This window comes from Heteronotia binoei, chromosome 5 (assembly GCF_032191835.1).
Source record: "Heteronotia binoei isolate CCM8104 ecotype False Entrance Well chromosome 5, APGP_CSIRO_Hbin_v1, whole genome shotgun sequence".
In the NCBI taxonomy this organism is placed as follows: domain Eukaryota; kingdom Metazoa; phylum Chordata; class Lepidosauria; order Squamata; family Gekkonidae; genus Heteronotia; species Heteronotia binoei.
In genome coordinates, this window is record NC_083227.1 from 20,795,202 (window position 1) to 20,819,367 (window position 24,166).

The following is a 24,166-nucleotide window of genomic DNA, read 5'->3' on the forward strand; positions in this document are numbered from 1 at the left end:
GAGACCAGTTCCCTTTGAAGCAAACTGGAGCTTTTGAATACAGGCTATGGTGTCATAGACTGATTTCCCACTAAACTTAACACTGCTCGCTCTCTCCTCCGCGCGGCTGCTGCTGGATTTCACACAAACTGCCCCGACCAGCGAATTGCTCCGCCTCTCTTCAAGTTCCCTCTGCAGCAGGCAGGATCCTCTGAAAATCAGTTTCTGTCTGCCACGGAGGGAACTTGAAAAGGGGTGGGGCAACTCGCTGGCTCGGGGCAGCTTGTGCGAAATCCAGCAGCAGCCCCTCAGGGAAAGGGAGCAACAAGACCAAAACAAGGGGAGTGGGAAATCGGTCATATCCTCACTTAGCTCCTTCCTCTCCCTAGATCCTGTCCTCTTGAAGCACTGCCCTCAAAGCACCAGGAATTTCCCAAGCCCTGTCTAGCAACCCTAAATCAGTGTCTGAGTCACGGCCCTTTCCCCACTTCCCTTCTTCTAGGCAGGGTGATGGTAGACATCAGTGGGAAGATGTGGCAGAACCCTGGGCAAAGTTTTAACACTCCCGCTTAAAGTCCCCTGGGTAAGAGCACCCATGTGGCAAGTAGGACAGACGGGCCTGAGCCAGTTGGAGGGCAAAGATGGTGGCCACCCATTCTCCAGGCAATGGCCCAACGTAGCAAAACAGAAGGCAGAGTCTGAGGTCGAGGCCCCTGGCCATAACTCCTAAGACTAGCTTTCTTACCACCTGGTAGAGTGAGCATACCCAAAGGAGGAACACTTGTGTGCAAGGTATTCCATTGCAGCCCTGACAAAAAGAAAATAACTTGAAAAGGAACAGAGAGACGTGTGTGTGAGAGAGAGAGAGGCCAGAGCTCCGGTGCTCTGGAGCCCTGCTCCCACTTCTACAACCTTTTCAAGGTATCTTCCCCCTTGAGAGCTAGTGTGGTGTAGCGGTCAAGTGTGCAGACTCTTATCTGGGAGAACCGCGTTTGATTCCCTACTCTTCCACTTGCACCTGCTGGAGTGGCCTTGGGTTAGCCATAGCTCTCGCAGGAGTTGTCCTTCAAACGGCAGTTGCTGTTAGAGCCCTCGCAGCCCCACCCACCTCACAGGGTGTCTGTTGTGGGGGGGAAGATAAAGGAGATTGTAAGCCGCTCTGAGTCTCTGATTCAGAGAGAAGGGTGGGGTATAAATCTGCAATTCTTCTTGTCCCATGGGCTCATTCCATGAAGGTTGTCCAAGTACTTAAGCTCACTTGGCTCAAGGTCTTCTCATAAGAAATCATAAGATGTCTGTTGTATGGACCCTGTGATTTAGGCATAGATCTTGGCATGGAAATTTAATTACAAAGGTGAAACACAAAAATTCCACATGATTTCCCCCCCATTTAGTGTCTTATTGTTTTGAATGCTGATTTATGTTGCCCTCTTTGGCTTCCTCTGCTACCTCTATTAAAATACAAGTCCTAAGTCATATTGCCTTTGTTTCCTAAGGCTCATTGAAAAATAAGGAAATTACCTAGCTGCTGTCATTAATGCCAAATAGACCACACTGTATGCCTCTGATATTCAGATCCTAAATGACAAGCCTGGGGATGTTTTATCTTGAAATTGATCCAAGCTTGTCTAGCTTATCCAAGAACTACGGTACTGAGGAAGGAAGTTTGCTAAATTGACTCTGAAGCAAAGGAGCAAATCAAGTTAGCTAGAGTTGCAGAGAATATTAAAACATTAGAACATTAAAAATAGCAAAATCTCAAGGTAGAGAAGAACTGAATGAAACTGGTCTGAGCCTATTATTTGAAGTAGAAAAGAGCAAGGGTCCAGTTGCACCTTAAAGACTAACAAACTTTATGGCAGGGTACAAACTTTTGAGTCATTACCATCCTGCAAAAAGTCTGCTGTGGAAACGTGATGTGATGTCACCCCAGAGTTGGAAACGACTGGTGCTCGCACAGGGGACTACCTTTGCCTTTTTAGTGTACCTGAAGAAGTGAGCAGTGACTCAGAAAAGATCATATCCTGCCACAAATTTTGTTAGTCTTCAAGAAGCTACACTCTTGCTCTTTTCTACTGCTACAGACAGACTAGTACAGCTATACATCTCGGCCTATTATTTGGTTTTTCTTATGGCTTAGTGGATGTGAAACATACCAGATGTTCTGTGGAAATCTTTCGTGACAAATGCGCATGTGTGAAACTAGTTCTTAACTTGTACCTGCTTAAGTCAAGTCAGTCTCCTTTTGGCTGGCTGTTTTCTGTGATTGCAATAAATATAGACGGCAGATTTCGAATCCTCTGGTTTCTCATCGAGTTTCTTCAACACAATCTTCCACAAGTTATCCCCTTAAACACACACAGTTCCCCTCAAAATGTCCTTTTAGGGTCCCTCGTCTAATAATAACAATGGTAGCTATGTTGGTCTGAAGCAACAGAACAGAGTTTGAGTCCAGAGGCACTTAAAAAGATCAACAAAGTTTAATTCTGAATATAAGCTTTTGTGTGCATGCACACTTCATCTGAAAGCTTATACCCAGAGTTAAACTTCGTTGGTCTTAAAGGTGCCACTGGAATTAAACTTCATTCTATTATATTGAGCAGCTCGAACAGAAAGACATGGGATCCTGTCCCTGCACCAAAATAGCTACATAGTGAAATTGCCAAACCATGCATTTTCTTCTCTTCCCTCCAACTGGGTGGTTGTAGTGTTTTGACAACTCCATTCCTAAAATTCAGGCCAGTGTTTTAGAGTGACGACCTGAGAGTCCACTCCAACACTTGGAGTGGGCAGAAGCAGGAAGAAAGGAAGCTGTACTCGCTGTTAATTCCAGGAGGAAAAAGTGGAGTTATTAAATTGTGCTTCTGTTTGAAACCTTGCTGTTTGCATATTTTGATACCTAGAATTAAGAACACAACAGGGGGGACAGAAGCTATACTTCCTATTGAACAAACCAGTTTGAAGTTTGTAAGGTTTGTGGTGTGGTAGAACAACCCCGCCCCCCCCTTCGGGCTAGGGACACCAAACTAGCAGCAAGTCTCATCTGCATGCCCACCAAGTTGGAAGGGGGGGGGGGTTACAGTTCCCCAAAGCAGGTACCTTAGGAAGATGCTCTCTGGGAAAATCAGTCACAGGTTGAGAAGTGTTAAACAGCAAACCCCCTCACCCCACAAGCTAGAGGCATCAGACTCAGCACACCTCTCTGAGATGCCCCTCTACCTGACCTCTAAGTTTCATGATTGGCTGGGAGGGGGCAGTACTGCTAACCTCATTGTAGACATTGTTGCAACAGATGGGCAACCCTTCCCCTTGGGGCTGGGAGGTGGTAACCTATCTGCCTCCCCTGATGACAGGGTTTTGGGGTGGCCTGTCACACTCCCCCTTGGGCCTGGGAGGCCTGTCACCCACTCACCACAACATGGTGGAGATGGATTCTGGGTGAGGCCAGCCCTTTCTTGCATGCCCAGGAGGAGGCAGAAATAGACAAAGGGAGTCTTGAAGTGATGATTCTTGGGGGAGGGGAAGTCATGCAGAAGAGGTGTTCACAAATACCACTGAGGGGGAGTGTGGGTCCTCAGCTGAGGGACCTGGCAGCTAAGACCCTTCGCTTGGTTAGGGAAAGATGGTGGCTCAGAAACCTGAGCCCACCAGACACCCATGGAGACTGAAACCCTAAAAGGCTTGTGTGAACTTTGGGGGAGGCTGGACTGCTGATTATTAAAGGGGCAGATGTGGATGGGGAAGTGTTTGGAAGTGTCAATTCAAGGGGGGGGGGCAGAAATCATGAGGTGGCATATGTAGAATTGGGGGGGGGAGGCTGGAATTGACAGTTCTTGGGGGGGATGGGATTGTGAGGGGGCTGATATGGACATGGAGAGGCTAAAAATTACCATTTTTGGTGGAGGACACAAATCATGAGGTAAAGTATGGGGGAGGCTGGAAGCAACAATTCTCGGGGAGAAGTCTTTCAATTTCAACCCATTGGTTCTGGCCCACCCTTCCAGGGCAACAGAAAACAACTCCACGCCATCCTGTATATGCTAGCCCTTCAAGTACTTTAAGATGGTGATTACATCACCTCTCAGTTGTCTCCTCTCCAGGATAAACATGCCCAGTTCCTTCAGCCTTTCCAAACCCCTCCAACATTTTTCTTGTTTTCCTCTGGACATGTTCCAGCTTGTCTATATTCTTCTTAAATTGTGGTGCCCGAAACTGACAATACTCTAGGTAAGGTCTAACCAGAGCAAGTGAAACCATCACTTCACATGATTTGGACACTATATTTCTGTTGATATAGCCCAACATTACACTTGCCTTTTTAGCTACCGTATCACATTGCTGACTCATGCTGTGTATGGACCACCAAGACCCTTAGATCCTTTTTGCACATACTACTGCCAAGATAAGTCTTCCCCATTCTATACTTATGCATTGGATTTTTCCCACCTAAATGTAGAACTTTACATTTATTCCTGTTAAAATTCATTTTGTTTTAGCCCAGTTTTCCAGCCTGTCAAGATCATCCTGTATCCTGGCTCTATTTTCTACTGTATTTGTTATCCCTCCCAATTTAGTATCATCTGCAAATTTAATAATCATCTGTTCTATTCCTTCATCAAAATCATTTATAAAGATGTTGAACAAAACAGGACAGATCGCTTCTGGTTCTACCTGGAAGTGACATCACAATTCTCTAGAAATTCCCTAATCTCTCTGATAAAAACCATAGATACTTGGGAAATTATTAGAATGTTAGTGACATCACATTCTATCATTTGGCACCCCCCATTTTTGGTGGTGCGGCTGGAAGATCAACTGCCGTAGTGTGCAATCTGTTAAACCTAGTATTGCATGTTCTGTAAAATAATAACCATACATCCAGTTGGTTAAATCTTTTCTCAACCTTTCAAGCCAGGGATGTCGAACTCATTTGTTAGGTGGACCGGATCTGACACAAATGGGACTTTGTGGGGTCTGGCCATGTGTGTCATGAAATGTGAGGTGGCAGAGATATAAACTTTATAAAGGACACAGATATACAGATATGTTTTTATTTAAAATACAAATATGTGTAAAACTCTTGCACTATTTTGTTTAAAATGGAAAGGAGGGGGGAATAGTGGGATTTGGCAATGGAATTTTTAAAAGAAAACATCAAGAAAAAACGCAAGGGTCACAGCAAAAAAAAAGTATAAAATGCTTGGAGCTTGGAAAAATAATGAAATGGGGCCTACTCAGATTAGCGACAGCTCTCCAGTGTAGAAGAATAATAATTGCAGATTTATACCCCGCCCTTTTCTCTGAATCAGAGGCTCAGAGCGGTTTACAATCTCCTATATCTCCTCCCACAACAGACACCCTGTGAGGTGGGTGGGGCAGAGATAGCTCTTACAGAAGCTGCCCTTTCAAGGACAACCTCTGCCAGAGCTATGGCTGACCCAAGGCCATTCCAGCAGGTACAAGTGAAGGAGTGGGGAATCAAACCCGGTTCTCCCAGATAAGAGTCCGCACACTTAACCACTACACCAAATTGGCTGTAATATCCTCCTTTAGCTGTGGGTTCCCAGGTTAGAGTACTCACCAAGCACCAGTTCTCAGGTACACTGAGCAGAGAAAGGCCGTTTCAAAGCATCAGTCCTTTATTTGCAAGGATATCATTCCAGGAAGCATGAGCTTCAACTGGCTACAGGAATGCTGAAAAGTGAAACCAATTTCGACTCCATTGAAGCACATTGCAGCACAGACAAAGTTGCAAGGAAAACATGGAATGGATTTTCCATTAAGGTCTCTGAGCCCTATCTGTCTGGGCACAGAGACTTTAATGGAAAATCCACTCCGCATTTTCTTTGCAGCTTTGCTTCCTGCTGCAGCTGGCAAAGACAAGGGAGAGAGAGGAGGGAACTTCAGCTGCCTGGGAGCTTCAAAGGGGGAGAACAGGAGGGAGAGGAGGGGGGAGAAAAAAGCCCTACGGACTTGATTAAAGTCCTGGGTGAGCCAGTTCTGGCTTGTGAGCTGGACATTAGACACTCCTGTTTTAAACTGTATTTTTACATTTGTGCTCCTTGGATGTTTTGAGCTTCTGGATGTGGGATATTTGACAACAGATTTCCAAGTATTCCATCCACTTTTCCCTGGAGAAGTACGAAAAAATGCCCTTTGGGAGATGAAAGAGGCCTGTTGGTCTATTTTGCAGCTCTTCTTCAGATCTGGTATTCAGGATGTAAAATAAGTAAGGATGTCAAATCTCCAAGAGTCCCTCCATAACTGCAACTGACCACATCCCCCAGAGAAAATGGCACTTTTGGAGGGCAGACTCTATGGCACTGCATCCCTGCTGACTGCCCTCCCCCTCTACAAACCCATCCCCAGCCTCCCCCAAATCTTCAGGAATTTCACAATCCAGAGTTGGCAATCCCAGAAGCAGGTCATTGTTTCTGTCAGAAATAAACTTTTAAACAAAGAGAATGTTGGGAAATGGAAGAGGGAAACAGATTCCATTTTATTTAAGTCAGTTTTGGTGACTGGGCCACTAGAGAACGCCTTCACACAGCTATACAACAGGATGGTTAAATAACATTGTCTTAGTAATGGCCCCCAGTGCAAAATGACTGTCTTAAGAGAGTTGGAGGCGGCCTTTCAAATGCACCCCAAAAAAGGGCAGGAGGGTCTCTCCAGAGAAGGCTCCAGAAAACTCGTAGAGAAGGCTTGCTTTGTCAGCATCAAAAAAGGCCACTCGACCCCCAGTGTAGTTCAGGCACACTCGGATCCTCTTCACCCCATCAGTCACAGTCAAGGGAAGGATACCCTCTTCTACGGAAGCCTTGAACCCCCCTGACCACTTCCTCACCACCCAGAACCCTTCCTCGGGACTAAAGGTGATGCTTCCCTTCCTCCTCACAGACCTCCTGGCCACCCCCACAGCCCATTGTTCCTCATTTCCCACAAGGACTTCCCAGAAATGGCAGCCTCCTGTGAATTCCTCACAACCCAGCACAATACCACACCGGTCAAATCTCTTAGGATTATCAGGAAGGCGTTGAGCTTTATCCCCTTCTCTCATGCTTTTCTGATCCTCAGACAGGACGAGTATGAGATGGGCTGTGTCTGAATCCAGAGTCACTTTTGCTGTTGTGGGGGAGAGGAGGAGAGAGAAGAGAAGCAGGTTCAACTGGGAGACAAAGGGCAGAATTGTTCGTCATGCCTACCTGGTACTACTGTTCGTGTATCACATATGTCCATTCTCTCTGGATCTCCCAGACCTGGCTGGTTATTTAGACATTTCCTCATAATGGATTATTGTATTTCCCCATCCTGCATTTTGGTTTTAACCCTCTTTCCTTCCCCTGTCCTATTTAAAGAAGTCGAAAAACAGAACAGACTGCCCGGGCTTGAACAAACACTAGCAACCCATGTGAATACAGTCTGTGCCTCACATCCTATATCAAAGAAGGGAGGGAAAAGCAATCTCTACTTTGGGGGACCCCAACCCTTTGCATTCCAAGGAACACCCTTGGGAGTTCTGACATAAGGTGGTGGGTGCAGGGACAAAATGGCTACTACAAGGGGCAGAGCCAGCCACAAAATGGCTGCCAAAGCTTACCTTTATTCACTCAGCACAGATTCTTATGCTGTGGTGCCCAAGGGTACCACGTTGGGGACCCCAGTACTTTTCATCCACCTTTATAAACAAGCAAAAATCACATATGGAATAGCTCTTCCACAAACACCTTGACCACTTAAAAATGAGAGGGGCAGAATGGGTTAAACTTGCAAAGCAGGTCTTCTTAAGTCTTCATCCTAGGTATATCCCAAGAATGACGTTTCTGCTCAAATCCTTAGGATTTCCAACAGCCACATTCAGGATTCGGATGTTCTTTTCCTTTGGGCCACAATTTCTGTCTCTGACTGAATGGGGAGGTGGCATGAAATCTTAGCTAAAGCTCACAGCAGGTTGACAAAGGACTCACAAAAGGATCCTCCTCATACCCTAAACCAACCTTCAATTGTTTGCTTTAAAATGTATAGCTCCCCCCTTTCCTGTCATGCCAGGTATCTCCCAGAAAGCAAAACCAAAATAATTCCCTGCCCTCCAATAACAGTTTCTATGCTTTACAGTGTAAGTAACTTGGGAGATGGAAGGACAGTGGGATTTACATTCCCTTAATTTACAGAATTCTCTTAAAACTCTGTGTGAATCAGATAGCTGCGACTTCTAGAAAGAACCAGATGCTTCAGGATCACATGACTGATAGGACAGGAAGAATGGAAATATTTATTTACTCAACAAATGATTACAATGTTGAATCCCCTGTGAGAGAAATGCACTGATGTCCATGCGCACAGATTCATGGAGAATAGATCCATCAGTGGCTACTAGCCAAAAGGACTAAAGAGAACCTCCACATTCAGAGGCAGTACGCCTCTGTATACCAGTGAAAGGAGACAACATCACGGGAAGGCCTTGGCCTCTGTGCCCTGTTGTCAGACCTCCAGAGGAACTGGTTGGCAACTATGTGAGTGAGGATGGTAGATTAGATGGGCCACTGGTCTGATCCAGCAAAAACTCTTCTTCAGTTCTTAGGAGATGAAAGGAGGCAGGTCATCCCTTCAGAGTTCCCCTTCTCTGCCATCCTGGTAAATCTTGACAAGTCTCCTGAGAAGAGAGCATTGAGGAACTGGATGGGGCAGGGAGGGTGAGATTTTGAGGGACAAAACAGAAGTGTCCCGGGAATTTCATCACTGCCAAAATACTAAGCAGAAGAGAGATTGTGAGGTGAAGCTTGTTAGATTTGAAACAACTGATTAGTGCACAAAATGTACCTTTCTGGGGGTGAAGTCCAGAATCCAGAGTGTCTGAAGAAGCAAATGGAACAGAAAGTGAGCAGATGATGCTTGTATATATCACAAATCTTTCAGCTAAAATATCCATTTATTTATTTTTAAAATAACATTTCTACACTGCCTCTCCGGGAGACTGCTCATGGCAGAAATCTTTTCTGAGGTAAATACTCCCGAGTTGTTACTTTGCTACATTTTCATTCTGACATTCTTCAGGATGTTCAAGGCAGAAAAGGTGGAATTCCTGGTGGCCTTCCTGCCTGCTACGGGCCACATTTCTTCAGAAACAGAATGTCTCACAGCACTATCCGAAGCAGACTTTTCAGCAACATGGTTTCAGTGGACTTGTAGGTGTCATTCTGCTTAAAACAGCACTGTCAGTCCCCTTGAGGCCGTTTTGTGGGCTCAGCCAGGAGACTTTCAAACCTATAAAACAGGAGTGGCCAACGGTAGCTCACCAGATTTTTTTTTTGCCTACAACTCCCATCAGCCCCAGCCAGCATGGCCAATGGCTGGGGCTGATGGGAGTTGTAGGCAAAAAACACATCTGGAGAGCTACCTTTGACCACCCCTGCAATAAAACACTCAATCCAAGTGGTCAGTTTCGAGAGATTTAATTTGGCCACAGAGGCTGCAATCACACACACTAAAAATGCACTTTCAATCCACTTTCAATGCCCTTTTCAACTGGATTTTCCTGTGTGAATTGGCAACATCCAGGTGGAAAGTGGATGGAAAGTGCATTATTTAGTGTGTGTGATCACAGCCAGAGAGAGACAATGGGGAGGAATTTTCCTGAAAGGAAACAGGAGAGATCAAAATGTACGCAGTGAGAAAATCCAGAGAATGCAATCATGTGCTAAACCCAGAGAAGGAATTTTTAATGGGGAAATGTTCCTTGGTGAACTAAAACAGCCTTTTGAGATTGGCATACAAATTCCCTGCACGCCTAGCCCTGCTAGTGTTACAAGTGATCTTGATGGTTCCACATTCATACCTGGCCTCACTTAATGACCTGTATGAAACCCCTCCAGCTGTTCTTTGTTACCTTTCAGTTGCTTCACGACACCTTCCAGCAAGTGATGGACATCGCAGACATCCCAGATCCTCCACTTCAATGCAGGAGAAAAAGTCACTGGTTTTTCAAATGCCTTTTTTTCTTCATACCTGGAGGGGCGGGGGGGAGATGCCAGGCCCCATCTATCAAATTCAGAATGAAGCAAAAGAATGAAGGCAGGACTAAGAAGAAGGCCCAGAGACACCAGAAGTTGCTGAAAGCAGAGGAAAAGGAGACTCTGTCCCCTGACAACTCCTCCAGAGAACCCAAAGCCAGGCACCTGAAGGCCAGATCAGATGCCAAAAGGAATGGGTGGCTTTCCCTTAAAACAGCAACTTCACATCCCCTGCTTACATCTGTTGAGGGAACAAAGCTACTGTGGTTGTAGTGAATAGGCAGATGGATTAGGACCGCAGAGGCCCTGGTTTAACTCTCAGCTTGCTGGGTGGTCCTGGGCCATTCTCTTTTTCTTGCAGCTGAACTTCTTTAACAGCGAAACTATAGGAGCTTGGCATACCGCTGTGCAAATAAAAAACTGCTAAGAGACACTATACATTTTAAACAACCAGACAGTGTAATGTAGAGAGAGGTCAGTGGTGTTCTGACCAAGCTTGCACAGAGAACTTCAAATAAACAAGAGCCTGTAACAAAAAGATGTTCACAGAAGACAGTTCAAAAACAGTCTTTCCAATCACAAAGGAGTAACAATATTCCAGTATTTAGTTCATAGAACTAAAGGAAGTCCTTCCAAAGACATCTGTTCTAGATATCAAGACGTTTCATCTGTCTTTCTTCAGTTTGGAGGCTTATCTATCACTGGAATCCAATATTTACAATAAATTCATAGAAGACCAACAAGGTTCAAAACGTATCTGTTAGATTTCCACGTTCTCCTAAACATCTTTTTGCTACATGCTCTTATTTGAAGTTCTATGTGCAAGCTTGGTCAGAACACCACTGACCTCTACATTACACTGTCTGGTAGTTTGGAACTTCTGACAGGGCTGTTATGAGGGAGAGAAGCCAAGTTTGCTTCCCTTGAGCTCCTTAGAGGAAGGGCAGGATCGAGACATGGCAGAGACAAATGCTGCTTTGGGGCATGAGTTTCCGTCCATGGGACTGTGTTCATCTGCAGTTTGCCATGAACAAACGTATTGAGATCTGCTGTGGTCCTGCGCCTGAAGGGCCTGAAGGGCCACTTTCTTCACCTGTTCCTCAGATCCATCTGAGCATCAGGAAGGTAATGAAGGAGAACTCCACTTACCTCTGCAAGGTGCTTCGGGCATCCTAAAAAGTGAAGAGAGAAACAGAGAGAAGAGGAAACTCAACATCTGCCACAGGTCACACTGAGAAGTCCTTTTTTTCTGTGTCTCAAGAACAGGGGTTGTACCTTCTTAAACTGTGGGAACTTCCTGAGGGAATGACATCAGCGGGCAAAGTGAAGCCATTTCAGAGTACATATGAATGACAGATTTGACAGCTCAGCAGTAGTAATAGTAGAAGAAGAAATTGGATTTATATCCTGCCCTCCACTCTGAATCTCAGTGTCTCACAATCTCCTCTACCTTCTTCCCCCACAACAGACACCCTGTGAGGTGGATGTGACTGAGAGGGCTCTCACAGCAGCTGCCCTTTCAAGGACAACCTCTGCCAGAGCTATGGCTGACCCAAGGCCATTCCAGGAGCTGCAAGTGGAGGAGTGGGGAATCAAACCCGGTTCTCTCAGATAAGAGTCCACACACTTAACCACTACACCAAACTGGCTCTCTACCCTCATCCCCTTGGTAAAAGTTGCCATAGAAAATCTTGCATATAGCCCTCATTTTCCATTGTCTCAAAGAGCTACCCTGGAACCAGGTTTTCCTTCCATGTATTGGTCTTACATGTACATTCACATGCTTCAGAAATTCCTCCATCTACCTTCTTCCCCTGTAATTCACTAACTAATGGCCATCACTCCTTCTCCCCCAGTGTGATCCCAGGGCATGCTCCAGAGTTTAGACCTTTGGTAAGTGGCTAACTTTTCTAAATGGTGTCACAGCCTCAAGTGAGTGAGAGATTCACCAGCAAAAAATACTGTCTTTGCCTCCTAGAGCAGAGGCATTCGCTAACCCCTCCCAGTTTGGTGTAGTGGTTAAGTGTGCAGACTCTTATCTGGGAAAACCGGGTTTGATTCCCCACTCCTCCACATGCAACTGCTGATGTAACCTTGGGTCAGCGACAAGTTCTCTCAAGACTGTTCTGCTCAAGGGCAATTGTGGGAGAGCAATCTCAGCCCCAACTACCTCACAGGGTGTCTGTTTTGGGGTGGGGAAGGGAAAGGAGATTTGTAAGCTGCTCGAAGACTCCTTTGAGTAGAGAAGGGTGGGATATAAATCCAATCTCTTCTTCTTCTCCCTCCCCACACCACAACCATCACAAGTCACGGCCTACTGATTCTTAGCCTGAGAGCAAAGGAGGGCTCTAACAAGCAGCAGCAGGTGGGAAAGCAAGACTGTGGCACAAAAGGTGGGGGAGAGACCCAGGCAGAGGCCCATGACACGCCAGCACCCCCAAGCTCAGCTGACAATGGGCTCTTCTGCAATCCCCTGGAAGCAGCTCTACGGCTGTGGGCCCACCCGGCACTTGACGCCTTCAACATTTCCAACCCACAATTTTCTTGTTCAGCTGCACAGTCGAGTCCGACTCTTTGCGACCCCGTGGACAAAGTCATGCCAGGCCCACAATACTTACCCCCAAGGCGTGAACACTGGATGGCGCATTACTGCGCCAGTCACGGCTATCCTAAGGAAAATCCCTGACGCCTTCCTCAATATTTTCTTAAACCACTAAAAGGCGCATCCAAGCGTTCTTTTGTTTGAAAGATAAATTAATTTGTGAAAATAGCAATCAAGCAGTAAGCTGGCTTTTGAACAGCAAACTGGCAGCATATCTTCGGGACCCCCCCTTCCCATATGAACCACACCCCGCCCCCCCAGGCTCTGAGGTCCGCTGCTCAACATCTGCTCACACTCCCTGGTCCTAAGGATGCCTGGCTGGATTCAACAAGGGCCTTTTCATTCCGTGTCCTCACCTGATGGAATGAGCTCCTGCTGGAGATCTGGGCCCTGTGGGACTTATCAAGATTTCACAGGGCTTGTAAGACGGAGCTCATCTGCCAGGTTTTTAATTAATCCAGGGGATATGCTTTGAGTCATCACCTCCCCCCAGCATTTCACCACGATGGTGTTGTGTTATGCTGTTGGCCATCAGCCGCACGCTCTTTACCGCCTACGTCTGTAAGATTGTTTACTGCGCTGCTGTTTCATAATGTCTGTTTTTATGACATTCTTCTAACTCTGTTGTTTTATTGTTGTAAGCTGTCCTCAGCCCGCTTGCGGGACAGGACGAGATATCAATCTAAAAATTAAATTAAAAGCAATAGAGTTAGAGCTTGTGTTGCTGAACAAGCAACCCTAGAGGGCCACATGTGGAGAAAGGAAACAAGAACACAGTGGCAACATTAACAGGGCTCATTTGCTTTCTGCCCCAGTGAAGGAGGCACAGAACGGGTTTGGAGCCAGCTTTCTCCCTATGAGGACCCTGCCTGTTCCTGCCACCCGCTCACCTGCAGGAGTTCACTAGCCGACTGCTGACACTTCTCCTCCATCTCCTGGATGAGGCTTTCCAGAGAGGAGAGGGCCTCAGAGAGTTCAGCCAGGCGCTGGTCCCTTTTCTTTGCCACCTCCATCTCCACCTCTTCCATCTGAGCCAGCAAAAGTTTCTCTTGTTCCTCCAGAAACATGTGCAGTTGCCTGAACTTGGCTACCGTCTCTTGCTTCTCTCCTTTGGTTTGCTTCTAAGATGGGAAAAGAAGAAAAGCAGGCCTGTGTCAGGAAAGGAACACAGCTGGTCTTTGCAGTGGGAAGAAGCACTAGAGGAGGCCAGTTTTAATTCTCCACTCCTCCACATTCACCTGCTGATGAGACCTTGGGTCAGCTGCAAGTTCTCTCAGAACTGTTCTGCACAAGGGCAACTGTGGGAGAGCTCTCTCAGCCCCATGTACTTCACAAGGTGTCTGTTGTGGGGAGGGGAACGGAAAGGAGACTGTAAGCCGCTCCGAGACTCCTTTGGGCAGTGAAGGGAGCGGTATAAATCCAATCTCTTCTTCTTCCTATTGGAAGAGCACTTTTGCCTTTCACAGAAATCACAATTAACCATCAGCAGGGAAAGAGGAAGATTCACCAAGACGCATTCTCAGGACCAGAACACAAGGATTCCCCTTCCAACTCCTGGAGGGGTTCTTTCAGCCACAGAGAATTAAGTCTGCAGCAGAAGACCCAGAAAGTAGAAGGGGCTTCTTGAGTCCATTTGTTCCTGCAGTAAAACACCCTCCATAGGTTGACTCCCCCAGTTCCCATCAGGGGACGAGATGTGACAGTTGAGTAGAAACACCACCGGGGGCAGAAGAGCTCAGAAGTCCCTTCCACTCATTTAGTCTCCCAATCTAAACTGCAGCTTCCCTGAACATATGAAAACATCTGAAACTGCCTTCTACTGAATCAGACCCTCGGTCCATCAAAGTCAGTATTGTCTACTCAGACTGGCAGCAGCTCTCCAGGGTCTCAAGCTGAGGTTTTTCACACCTATTTGCCTAGACCTTTTTAGTTGGGAGATGCCGGGGACTGAACCTGGGACCTTCTGCTTACCAAGCAAATGCTCTACCACTGAGCCACCATCCCTCCCTGAACTGCATTATGGCCAAGAAAACAGTGCAGAGGGGAAAAATCTTCATGCTTCTGAGCATCCCAAGTGCTTCCCCTCCACCCCCCATCAGCATTGTCAGCAAGCATTGTGAGGGGGGAGGGGGACTTAACTCTTTCCAGAGTCTTTTCCTGGCTCGCAGTGTTGATGCATGCACACAAATGGCATCTGGAACCACAAGGTCCTTTGCCCAGAATACACTCCACAGCAGAGAGCGCCTTGGGAAGTCAACTGATTGCCCCAGATAAAAACACCCATACCAGGGGCAAAATGCCCACCAGGCACCCCCCTAGGGGGTTGACTCAGCCGCCAGAGGGCAGGTGCAGTTCTGCAACACCCCCCAGCACCACTGCTCAAATATACCTTTGATTAGAATTGCAACATTAAGTCTACCTCTGGGGGTCTGGTCTGCTGAATACTGACCGTCTGTGCACATAATTTCCAAATTGGAAGGAAGGGGGGGGGGGCCACATGAATTGACTTTTCTGTAGCTGTACTCCATTGCTGCCTCTAGCACGAGTTCTAGAATCTGTTCACTCCCCAGCAACAGTGGCACTTACGAGCAGGTCTTGGCTTTCCTTCTCTACATCTCCTTTATATGACACAATTCTTTCTCTCTCCTTCTTCAGAATCTCCAGACAGCTGCAGAACCGATCCTGGTGGAGGGAGACCCAAAATAGAGACTGAATTCTTTATTGAAGTTTATTGATACCTTCCATTCCACATTTATCCATAAAACCTCTCTTGACAGGATACTGAAAGAATGATCCAGAGCAGATCCAGGTCGGCAGCCATGTTGGTTTGAACTAGTAGAACAAAGCAGGAGTCAAGTAGCACCTTTAAGACCAACAACCTTTGATCCGGAACGTAAGCTTTTATGTGCATGCACACTTCCTTCAGACGAGGAATGAGTACTGTACCTCATTCCTCGTCTGAAGAAGTGTGCATGCACACGAAAGCTTACATTCTGAATAAAAGTTTGTTGGTTTTTTTTTTAATTCAAAATTTATTATTTTTCTTCGTTTCCACAGTTTTCTCCCAGAATTACATATACAGATAAGTTGTTTAACAAAAACTATAACAACATAACATTTGCAGCATGTCAAAAGCAAATCAAATTCTGATACATTACGTTCCTAGGCAGAATATTGTGTTCAGTCAGGTAAGTAACAACTGGGTACCATTGTTCTATGATCGGAGATAAATCTTCATTCGAATATGCCCATTTACTAAGAATAAAATAGTCCCAAATCTTGTTCCTCCATGTATTTAAGGTCACTGTAAAGTTTGTTGGTCTTAAAGGTGCTGCCTTCATCCAGAGCAGGTTTGAGAAACAAAGCTGAGCAGAAAGACCACAATGTTTTGCCAAACTCAAAGACAACAACTTAAATTGAGAAAGCAGCGGGGGTAGGGTAGGATTAAAGCTGGTAGACACAGAAGATCAGATACAGAAACAGAAGTGTGCTGCACATGAAAGCTTAGACCAAGGGTGTCAAACATGCATCCTGTGGGCTGGATCAGGCCTCCAGAGGGCTCCTATCAGGCCTGAAAACAACTCGCTGTTGTCTGCTTCGATCTCCCTCTCTTTGCTTCCTTCTGCATCACAGCTTCCTTTGCCAGGCTTGCTCAGTCAAGCTACAGAGCAAAGCCTCTATTTTCTCCATTGGCGGACCAGCATGTGAAGCAATTTATGTACAAAAGCTTGCAAAGCCCAGCCATTTCATATTTTCCTCTGGCCCTTAGGCTCAAAGCATTGGCTATGAGATTTCTGTAATGAATGCCAGTAAATCAAAAGTAGGTTTGCAATCTACAGATATTTTTATTTTTTATTCATTTTTGCAGATTTATATTCCACCTTTTCCCATATGGGCTCAGGGCAGATTACAAACATAATAAAAACAATTAAAATTCAACAATAAATCAACAGTATACAATTAAAACAACACAGGTCAGTAAGTATAACACAGGCAGAGTGGGCACATCTTGCAGATGAAAACATGATTATCAGCCTGAATATAATAGTCCAGATGATGAGTCATTGTATGGGAGGACAATGGATGGTATAACAGTAGAGAAAAGGATGCCCGCTTGCCTCAACTGAAAGCCAGATACACACCTGAACAACACTTGAACAGCATACCCACGATTGCTACAGTGCAAATGTTGTCTCCAAATTTTGATGTCACAGTTAAGAGCAAGAGATGTCAGTTATCAAATCCTGTTAACTAAACAAAATATTGCAAGAGTGCTAATCTTTTAACCATATTTTAAGTTTAAAAAAACAACTTTAATTGTCTTTGTCTGTGTCCTTTATAAAGTTTATATCCCTGCTACCTGACATTACATTTTATGACACGCATGGTCAGGCCTGACAAGGTCTCATTTATGTCAGATCCGTTCTTCATAACAAAGGAGCTTGACACTCCTGGCTTAGACATAAAGTGAGTCTTTCCCCATATCTCCCCACATCGGCCTCAGCAAGGATTCTGGAGGCAATTAAAAGGGAGTCACGATGCCATGAAGGAAGAAGGTGTTTTCTCTCCCCAGTTTGGACCCAGAGGCTGTGGCGGAAACTGGAGAGTTTCCCTGCAGAGAGACCTATGGCTCTTCCCCATCAACCTCTACCATGTAGACTTCTTACCTTGTACTCTTGGGAGGCCTCCTCAAGAGGAAGGGTTTCATGTTCTCTGTGCTCCTTGGATCGGTCACAGACCACACAGATGAGGGCTTCATCGTCCTTGCAGAAGAGCTTCAGGGGCTCCTGGTGCTTCTGGCAAACTCTCCCTTTCTCAGCTGCCACCACTGCCTAGTGCCCAAAACAAAGACACAGGATTCATTTTTCCCTCAGAACTGTACCTGTCCTTGCAATGACTGGATATAATTAGTGCCTTGTTCAGTTTAACAATAGCACACACACATATATAAGCTGGGTGCAACCAAATGTAATCCTATGGGTTGGGGGGGGGGGAGGGAGGTATTTTATCTGTGTGAGGGAGCTGTAGGAGGAGTAAAAGGACAGGTCCTCTTGTGGATCAAAAACTGGCTAATTAATAGGAAGCAGAGAGTGAGTATAAATGGGCAGTCTGTAGGAGAACTGAAAAAAAAGTTCTGAAGAGAAAAGGGAGAGAGAAACCTCAGGGCCCAAGAGAGAAAACAGCCCTGCTTATATTTTAGGTTCTACTTGTAAATGGATACTGAGGTGTGGAGAGTCTGGGAGTTTTTTTGTTTCTTCTTTTTTATGAACTGGCTATCTTCATTGTTAGGAAATGAAGGACAGTGGGCTGGAGGTACTGCTGCATTCCTTTTCATCACTGCCCCCTCCATTAACAAACCCAGGTCCATAATGTCTTCCTTCAGCTGGGGCTGCTGGGAGAACCCAGGTTACACAAATTTTTATTAAGCTTCAGATTCCTTTGAAAGTCATTGAACAAATCACAGCTCCTGCTTCCATGTAAACCACCTTTTAGCGGCCATTTGCAGTGTACCAGAGGAGCTTCCAAACACCTTTCTTGCAATGGCATTCCTGAGGGGCAATTATGACAAGTAAAGACAGAAAAAGAGGGTGGGACTTAACCCAAACTGAACTGAATTAAGAACCTAAAGCAGAGATGGCTGAACTGCAGCTTGGGAGCCACATGTGGCTCTTTCACACATATTGTGTGGCTCTTGAAGCCTCCAACAGCTCTCCAAGTCAAGAAGCTCTCCAAATCAAGCCAGCCAGTGGTTTGGAGAATGCATTTAAAGTTAAAGTTACTTTCTTTCCACATCTCCTCTCCTCCCTCCCCCATCTATTTGCCTTCCTCCCTCCCTCCATCTGATATTCATGATAAACATCTGATAAACATCTGATATTCATGTCTTGTGGCTCTCAAGCATTTGACATTTATTCTATGTGGCTCTTATGTTTAAGCAAGTTTGGCCACTCCTGATCTAAAGATTAAAGAGATATAAATTTACATGCTCAGTAATTGTTAGTCACATAAAAAACATTAAATATGGACAAATATACCACACACACATGTAGAGCTTTGGGGATATATGCTGTTGGGGAGAGAAGTGAAAGCACTTCATTCGCATATTGGGAGGAGTGTATGTAGGAGTGACTAGAAGAAAAGACAACTGGGTAGTGGGAGAAGCAGAGGCCTAGTCGTTTGGGCTCTCCAAGGACTGAAGTGCTGAGGCCTCAGCTGAAGAGCTTTTTGTCTGGTGTGGGCCTTCTGTTTTTTGGAACTGACTGTTTTTCTGGAGGTTAGCCCCCCAGACCACCTGCCTATGAACTGAAGCCGACTTCTGTTGGATGGTGATGAGAGAGGCCCTGAGGACTTTCCTTCCCACTGGAGGCCTGCTGCTTCTGAGGGACTGAGACTGGGGCAGCGTCATCAAGAAGGCAGCACTTTTGGGACCCTGACTGCTGGATCTCTGGTTTGGGAAGGGAAAGTACTTTGGGGGTGGGGAGCACCATACCCTGTGTACAAAACTGTTTACTCTTATAATAAATAGTTACTTTGCTTATGTCAAGTTGTGTGAGTAGGAGGGGGGATTTAAGCAAGGAGACCTTAAGCCTTGTACTTGCCCTTACTTCCAGTGCCTGGGTTACACACACACACACACACACAAATGAGCATTAACACCGGCCTTGACCATATGTGGCCTTGACCCACTGATCTTCCTCGGTGGTGAAATCAGTGATATTCCAGAATGGCTCCTGTCACTATTGTCTCCTGGCTGCATCAAGTTTTTCTGACCAGGTGAGAAAGGTACACAACTGAACCATTACTATAGGAAATTATACCTGACCATGACAGCAAATGATCACGAATCAGGCTTCTGATTAACATCTTTGCCCTTGGTCACAGACAATAACCTGTAAAAAAAATTCACCTTGGTCAATTTATAAGAAATAATTGTTGCATTGTAATGTCAGGAGCTATTCGGCAATATTACTGGTATGACCACTCAGAAAGACCAATGGGCCAGAACATGTATGGCTAGAGCCAATAATGGTAATAATGCTTTTGTTGCCACTGCACAATTTGATTCTTTATTGAGGCAATCACCAAGGCCTTTAAAATCTACTTTAAATATATGTATATTTTTGCATATTTATCGATATTTAATGCTTTTAATCGGATCTATTATGACAAACCTCCAAAAGGAGATCCAAGTCTGTAAGGCAGCAAAGCTGGAACTGCATGAATCTGGATGGCCCCTGACAGATTTTTAAGCCGCTTTTCAGATTTAACTCCAAGCCAGCTCGTCCACCCTCTCACAGACAGCATCTCTTCCAAGCTGGCGCTCCAGACAACACCACTAACCTTACAAACAAATGACCGTTATGGATTCTCATACTGCCACAATAAACTCTCTTATACAGTCTAAAAAGAGCTAACTTGAGTTTGATTTGGAGGGATTGTCTTCGTTGTAACTTAGGAACATAAGAGAAGCCATGTTGGATCAGGCCAATGGCCCATCCAGTCCAACACTCTGTGTCACACAGTGGCCAAAAAAAATTATACACACACACACACACATATATATACAACTGTGGCTACTGATGGACCTCTGCGCCATATTTTTATCTAACCCCATCTTGAAGCTGTCTATGCTTGTAGCCGCCACCACCTCCTGTGGCAGTGAATTCCACATGTTAATCACCCTTTGGGTGAAGAAGTACTTCCTTTTATTCGTTTTAACCTGACTGCTCAGCAATTTCATTGAATGCCCACTAGTTCTTGTATTGTGAGAAAGGGAGAAAAGTACTTCTTTCTCTACTTTCTCCATCCCATGCATTATCTTGTAAACCTCTATCATGTCACCCCACAGTCGATGTTTCTCCAAGCTAAAGAGCCCCAAGCGTTTTAACCTTTCTTCATAGGGAAAGTGTTTCAACCCTTTAATCATTCTAGTTGCCCTTTTCTGCACTTTTTCCAATGCTATAATATCCTTTTTGAGGTGCGGTGACCAGAATTGCACACAGTATTCCAAATGAGACCGCACCATCGATTTATACAGGGGCATTATGATACTGGCTGATTTGTTTTCAATTCCCTTCCTAATAATTCCCAGCATGGCGTTGGCCTTTTTTATTGCAATCGCACACTGTCTTGACATTTTCAGTGAGTTATCTACCACGACCCCGAGATCTCTCTCTTGGTCAGTCTCTGCCAGTTCACACCCCATCAACTTGTATTTGTAGCTGGGATTCTTGGCCCCAATGTGCATTACTTTGCACTTGGACACACTGAACCTCATCTGCCATGTTGACGCCCACTCACCCAGCCTCAACAGATCCCTTTGGAGTGCCTCACAATCCTCTCTGGTTCTTACCACCCTGAACAGTTTAGTGTCACCTGCAAACTTGGATTCTTCACTGCTCACTCCCAACTCCAGATCATTTATGAACAAGTTAAAAAGCATGGACCCAGTACTGAGCCCTGCGGCACTTCACTGCTTACCGTCCTCCACTGAGAAGACTGCCCATTTATACTCACTCTCTGCTTCCTATTATTAGCCAGTTTTTGATCCACAAGAGGACCTGTCCTTTTACTCCATAACTCTGGAGCTTTCTAAGGAGCCTTTGATGAGGAACTTTATCAAAAGCTTTCCGGAAGTCAAGGTAAACAATATCTATCGAGTCTCTTTTGTCTACATGTTTGTTCACCCCCTCAAAGAAATGAGGCAGGTTAGTGAGGCAAGATCTTCCCTTACAGAACCCATGCTGAGTCTTCCTCAATAACTCATGTTCATCAATGTGCCTACTCATTCTGTCCTTGATAATGGTTTCTACCAACTTTCCCAGTATTGAAGTCAGACTGACTGGCCTGTAATTTCCCAGATCTCCTCTGGAACCCTTTTTAAAGATGGGGGTGACATTTGCTACCTTCCAGTCCTCAGGATTCCTAATTCTTAATTCTTCTGTATTCTGAATGCAAAAAAAATAAAACAATATGTCTTCGCATCCTGGATCTTTAAGAACATTTGCATGCTGGGCACAGATGTGGGGCATCTGTGGGTGCTTTCACCTGGGAAAAATCCCAATGGGATCTTATGGCATAAGGCCCTCAGATGAAGGTGGCCTGGCAGTGAAAGGCTGGGTGAGGTACCAGTACAGAGAGGGCTGCCATCAAAGGGTCGCCTGGTGGGATGGGATGAGGAAAAGAAGAGATGGCAGCAGGGCCTTCCCCATCACAGAGAATCCACCCCTCAAGTGTCTTTTTTGAGCTGCTACTTTGTGAGCCAATTTGTGGCTTATGCAATAGTATTAATTTACTAGATTCAATATTATATTATATTATATTCAGCTAGCAAGCCCTTAAGCTTGAAAGGGCTTTGCAGGGCTGATTTATCCATTAGGCACAGTGCCTAGAGCCCACAATACTTTTACGGGTTCACAGAAATGTTTTACATTCTTTTACAATCAGAAGAAAAAAAAAATATGAACTTTTAGGGTGGAAGAAAATGTTTACATTTTTTTTTTCTCGCAACAGGGAAAAAAAGTTTATGGTCCAGGAAAATTTATTAATTTTTGCCTAAAACAGAAAAAATATGTATTTGAAAATAATGCTTAATATTGATATTATTATGGTGGGAGAGGCCCACACCACACACCAAGAGGCAAATTCACCAGTGCTGGTGAAACCAGACACAAGGAAGAGTACTGCTGGGTCTGCCCAGCCCACTGGCCTCTTTCCATACTCTGGAGAACCAGATGTGTCCAGCGGGGAGGGGGGGAGAAGAGGAGCCCTTCCACATATTATCAAGCAGGATGTCTGACCTTACAGCCAGGCTAGAATCACTGAAGGGACCTCCAGGGTCATCTAGTCCAATCCCCTGCACACTGCAGGAAACCCACAAATACCTATTCCAAATCCACAGGATCTTCATCGCTGTCAGATGGCCATCTAGCCTCTGTTGAAAAACCTCCAAGGAAGGAGAGCCCACCACCTTCCGAGGAAGCCTGTTCCACTGAGGAATCGCTCTAATGGTCAGGCAGTTCTTCCTAATGTTGAGCCAGAAACTTTTGATTTAATTTCAACTCATTGGTTCTGGTCCTACCTTCTAGGGCCACAAAAAACAATTCCACACCATCCTCTAGATGACAGCCCTTCAAGTACTTGAAGATGGTGATCCTATCACCTCTCAGCTGCCGCCTCTCCAGGCTAAACATGCCCAGCTCCTTCAACCTTTCCTCATAGCCAAATCCCAGTTCGCTCTTCGGTTCCTACATTTCACTGCTTTAATATCCATCACTATTTGCATTTAAACTAGACTGTTTTCACTGGACTGAATCTCCAGAGAAGCCAAGAACGAAGAATCTTCAGCTATTCCACATCATGATCTGTTACTTGCCCTGCTGTCTCGGGCAGCCTCCTCGAGAGGAATTACCGTAGTACCTCTTTGAGCTCCTGGGCTATGCCGCAGCCCGCGCAGAGGGGGTCTTCGCCGCCCTTGCAGAACAACCTGGGGAGCTCCTGGTGCTTCTGGCAGAGTTGCCCATTCGCCCCTGCAGCATCTTTCCCCTCCCGCAGGGTGAATTTCTTGGCTATTTCCACAATGCTGGCCAGCTGATAATTGGGGCGGAGGTCCCCCTCCCGAGCGGGTCCTCTGCACTGGGGGCAGGAAGCCTCAGCCCCGGACTCCCCCCAGCTGCGGGTCAGGCAGGCTCGGCAGAAGTTGTGGCCGCACTGGGCGATGGTCACCGGGTCCCTGAAGAAGTCCAGGCAGATGGAGCAAGAGGCTTCCTCGCAGAGCTCCTGCACAGGACCCTCAGCCGCCATGGCTGCCTCGAGAGGAAGACGAGCGAGCGCCAGAAAGTTAGTTTCGTTTTCTCCCTTCTCCAAAGCAGCAACGGGGCGTTTCCCTTCCGGCAAATGACGTCGAATCCCCAGCGTGGCAATAGAAACAGGGCAGCCTCTGAACTCGAGGAAGGGCCTTGGGACTGGGAGGGAAGTAGTGCCCCCTTTGCATCCTAGAGCGGGGGGGGGGGGGGGAGTGTGAAGGCACAACTGAGTCACGGTAACGTCGTGGGGTTTTCAGGGCCAGACATTCAGAGGTGAGCTCAGTGCGGGATGAAACGCTATGGAGGCCTCGAGGCAGTCAAAATCTTGGGAGCAGTGTTCCCTCTAAACTGAATTAGCGTGAGCTAAACGCAGATTTTTAGCCTTCAGCTCACACATTTTTGTCGTAGCTCAGGAAGGATGACCCCAGAGCACTCTAATTGATGCAGTAGCTGACAACTTTAATGCCAGGAGCTCACAAAGTGGAATTTTTGCTCACAGGATTTGCACCTTAGAGGGAACATTGCTTGGGGGCCCCCTTGCAAATTGATCTCAGAGTTGGAGCCCCCGCCCCACCGCCTGTGACCCCTGCTGCAGCCTGCAGGCACTTTCCCAAAAGCCCCTTGGACAAAACTGCAGGCGAGAGGCAGAGAGGGGCAAACTTGGCGATGACGCCAGCAGCAGCCACACCAGGCAAGTCAGGCAAAGAGCAGCTCAGTTGTTGGCTGTGCGCAGGCTGGGAGGGCTGCAAGCAGAGGGGGCCCTAATTGCT

At 46.0% G+C, this 24,166-nt stretch overlaps 1 protein-coding gene across 1 annotated transcript; it reads right to left on the reverse strand.

Annotated features, from left to right (window-relative positions):
* Nucleotides 1-6,554: 6,554 nt before the first annotated feature.
* Nucleotides 6,555-23,427, reverse strand: LOC132572199 (E3 ubiquitin-protein ligase TRIM7-like). The gene is given in 9 exon segments (XM_060239034.1): nt 6,555-7,104; nt 8,800-8,832; nt 9,866-9,984; nt 11,139-11,161; nt 13,482-13,712; nt 15,178-15,273; nt 17,259-17,419; nt 22,963-23,017; nt 23,020-23,427. Coding segments are annotated over 9 exon segments (1,605 nt in total). The 5' UTR covers nt 23,395-23,427; the 3' UTR covers nt 6,555-6,592.
* Between the last annotated feature and the right edge of the window lie 739 nt (nt 23,428-24,166).